This window comes from Austrofundulus limnaeus, unplaced genomic scaffold, assembly GCF_001266775.1.
Source record: "Austrofundulus limnaeus strain Quisiro unplaced genomic scaffold, Austrofundulus_limnaeus-1.0 Scaffold40, whole genome shotgun sequence".
In the NCBI taxonomy this organism is placed as follows: domain Eukaryota; kingdom Metazoa; phylum Chordata; class Actinopteri; order Cyprinodontiformes; family Rivulidae; genus Austrofundulus; species Austrofundulus limnaeus.
This window is the reverse complement of record NW_013952442.1, coordinates 1,558,000-1,561,300: the sequence shown is the minus strand read 5'-3', so window position 1 is coordinate 1,561,300 and position 3,301 is coordinate 1,558,000. Positions and strand designations below refer to the sequence as shown.

General features: G+C 44.5%; 1 protein-coding gene across 1 annotated transcript in view; it reads left to right on the top strand.

The window, feature by feature from the left end:
* Positions 1-354: 354 nt before the first annotated feature.
* The window catches only part of grk5l (G protein-coupled receptor kinase 5 like), a gene marked incomplete at its 3' end in the record, with an annotated part of 45,218 nt that continues 42,271 nt past the window's right edge, over positions 355-3,301 (top strand). The window contains 1 exon segment of the mRNA XM_014007216.1: positions 355-1,033. Coding sequence (XP_013862670.1) covers positions 982-1,033 — 52 coding nt within the window. The 5' untranslated portion in view covers positions 355-981.

The following is a 3,301-nucleotide window of genomic DNA, read 5'->3' as shown; positions in this document are numbered from 1 at the left end:
AATAAAAGCAATAAAATCAAAAACTAAAGAGTGTGCCTTGTGTGTCTCATGTAGCTGAACAGTTTGACATAGGTTTCATGTGCCTGGGTCACATGGCCTGGAAGCTATTGAATTTTTTTTCCTGCACATATTTTTCGGCCGGTAATTTATTGACGATCCCTAAGCGAACCACCGCTTGTAGATGAGCGAGCAGCCGGAGGGCTGCTGGCCGACGTCAGACCGCTTTCACCGGTTTAGACAAGAGGGAGACAACCCTTGATTCACGGAGCTCGAATATCGAATATCCAACTTGAAACTAACTTCACTGCGGTCCTGATTTATTTATATATGATCTGTTGGTCATTTGAGATGAAAATGGTAATAAAACCGTAGTTGCATGCTTTTATTTTGGTGAGAAGTCCGGTGGCGTTGCGTGTGCGTAACGATGCTGTCGTCACGCTGCGAGGCCCCGCCCACTGTGATTACGCACCAACGCAGGAGGAGATGGGGGGGTCCTGATGTCCTCTCCGCTGCTCTCAGCCAAGCCAACCCCTGCCGCCTTTAGGTAAAGACCTGCCCGCCTGGATCGCCGCGAACGATCCGCCCGATGGTCGAGCTGAACCCGCCGCCCTCACCGGATCCTCCCCAAAGCACTGAGGCGGCCTCTTCGCGCGGCGGAGGGATTTCGCGCCCAGAGTTAATAATAATTCCGCATGGCACGGCTTTGGGGGGGACTGGAGTGAGAAATGCAGCGGCGCACTACTTCCAGCCCACAAGCAGAAGAACCATGCCCAACTTGCACTGCGAGCACATCCGCGACATCCTGTTTGATCCCTCACGGCTCTGCTAGGAGTGAAATCTGCTCGGAGACCGACGAGGACTGAAAAGTGGGAGAGCCGCACCGCTGCTTCCAGCTGGAGAAGGACGCTGTGTTTCCGCTGAGAGAGGACCGAGAAAAAAAACAAAAAACAAACCTGTGCATTTGGGATTTTCTGTTTTTTGATGGAGCTGGAGAATATAGTAGCCAACACTGTTCTGCTAAAAGCCAGAGAGGGTAAGTTGGTCTGAAGCGGGGTAGGTGGGTTTATTAGAGGTTTTTCTTTTTTTTTCTTTTGCGCTCGGTTTGCAGAAAAGGTGGGAATGATCGCAGGGATGACGGCAGCCTGCGGATTGTAGTGCTCAGGTAAATCCGACAGATGCAACAGTGTGTGTGTGTGTGTGGGGGGGGGGGGTCTTATGCAACACATTACTGCAGCAGCAGATCATCTTGTGATCAATTAACCCCCTCTGAACAATCAGTGGCTGCTTTATCCTCTTTGACAGATCGTGTGCGTTTTTGTCTCTCTCTCTCACACACACACACACTCACGTACTTGGAGGGTGGGAAGGAGGGGGGGGGGTCTGTCTCCCCACACATCCGCTTTCGCTGTGTGCGCAAATTAAAAAGCGCACTTTCGCAACCTTTTTGTGCACAGGAAGCAGCTCCCTTTTTTTCCCTCCACGGAGGGAGAACACGACGGTGATCTGATGACGTGACTGCTTGCTGAAATGTGCGCGAGGGGCCGGCAAAGACTGGGGGGGATGACGAGGGGGGGAGTCAGATGTCTGAGAAGGCCACATGCAGTTTAACCAGAGAGAGGATGGTTGGTGTTTAGGTGGAAGATGGAGCTGCAGTGAGGAGAAGAGGAGGAGGAGGAGAGGAGGAGGAGGAGGAGGAGGAGGAGGAGAGACCTGAATGGGGACTCTTGTGATTACATGTCACGGCTAAAGCCACTAGTATTTTGTTTCTTTTTAGTGATTTTTTTTAGGAATTTGGGCACTATTTAGATACCGCTTGGTTCAGATTTATCCACACGTCAGCTTAAATAGTCTGGAAAAATTGTGCAAAATTCAATAAAAGACATATTTTGAACACGAAAGTCCGTTTGCAGCAGACTAGAAACATGATTGTTTAGAGGCAAAGATGTGAAGGAGAATAAATGTGGATAGAAAAATAAATAAATGTCTGTTGGGCCTTGAGTGTGATATTGATGCTTTGAAGCAGAAACGGTAGGGTTTCAGTGTTCAGGAACATTTCAGAGTGAACAGAGTTCAGTTCAGCCTCCACACATTCCCTGCTGCAGGCTGAAATCATCCCAAATCAACTCAAATGAAAAAAAAAAAAAACAAAAGTAACACTTTTGGTGCTTCACAGACTTCTGTACATTTAGCAAAAATAAATGTGATTGATGAATTAGCTAGGATTATGTGGACAGTATGAATAGTGAATATGTTACCTGTTGTAGATGGCTAGAGCTGATGAGCTAATGGCTAGTCCAAGCCAGGCTGAGACCAACAGCAGAACATGAAAGCACTATTTTATAAAGCTTTTTGTTATTGTAGACTTGCTATTGGATTTTATGGTTATTTGCAAACTCTGGCAGCTAGCTGTAGCACTTATACTAGAACACTTCCAGGCAGGAATGTCATAATATTTCTCATAATGTTTCTTCCATAATAACTGTGGTACAACATAGTAAATACTTAGAAATATTTAAATAATCTGATATAGATTTTTTTGTATATATAATTGGAGTGCATAAAGATGACATAATCTACTTTGGTCTTGGCTCTGTTCGGTTCAGGAGTTGGCTCTGCACTTTTAGAATAAAACTCTTGTTTCTACAAACTGAGATCGTCCCAAAAACTTTCTACAGCAGGTAAGATATTAATTGTTCACAATTCAAATGCTCTAACTTACAGCATCCCATTAATTAAGCCTGTCAGGATGCAATTCAAAACCCATTAAAGTATCTTCTGCTTATGTAAATCAAATCAAATAAACTTTAGTATCTATGTCGGGGAAAATGTTCATGCGCTATGCTACTATTGTGCCACAAGACAGAAGCATGTCAGTAAAAAGATAGACAAATTTCTTGTAAGCCACTGGAAATGTTTGAGATCAGAGTTTATGTCTGATAAGTAACTAAAGTGGGAGAGCATAGCTTCATGAGCTCATCAGTTTTACTGCATGTTCTAAAAAAACAAGTTTGCTTGTTTGTATTACACACCTGTCTTGAGTCTATTGCTTTTAATTACTTTTAACAGTCAAAGTAGGTCATTCTTGTATTAATGCACTAATAATAAACTAAATACTGCTATTAAACGTAACTTAGGCCCTTTTTTAAGCTGTATGGTTCCTTTTAGTGGAAAAAAGACTCAAATATCTGTCTTGAAAGTGCACATCATACACCTGGGTCTATCCATCCATCCATCCATCCATTCATCCATCCATTTTCTTCCGCCTATCCGGGGTCGGGTCGCGGGGGCAGCAGCTTCAGAA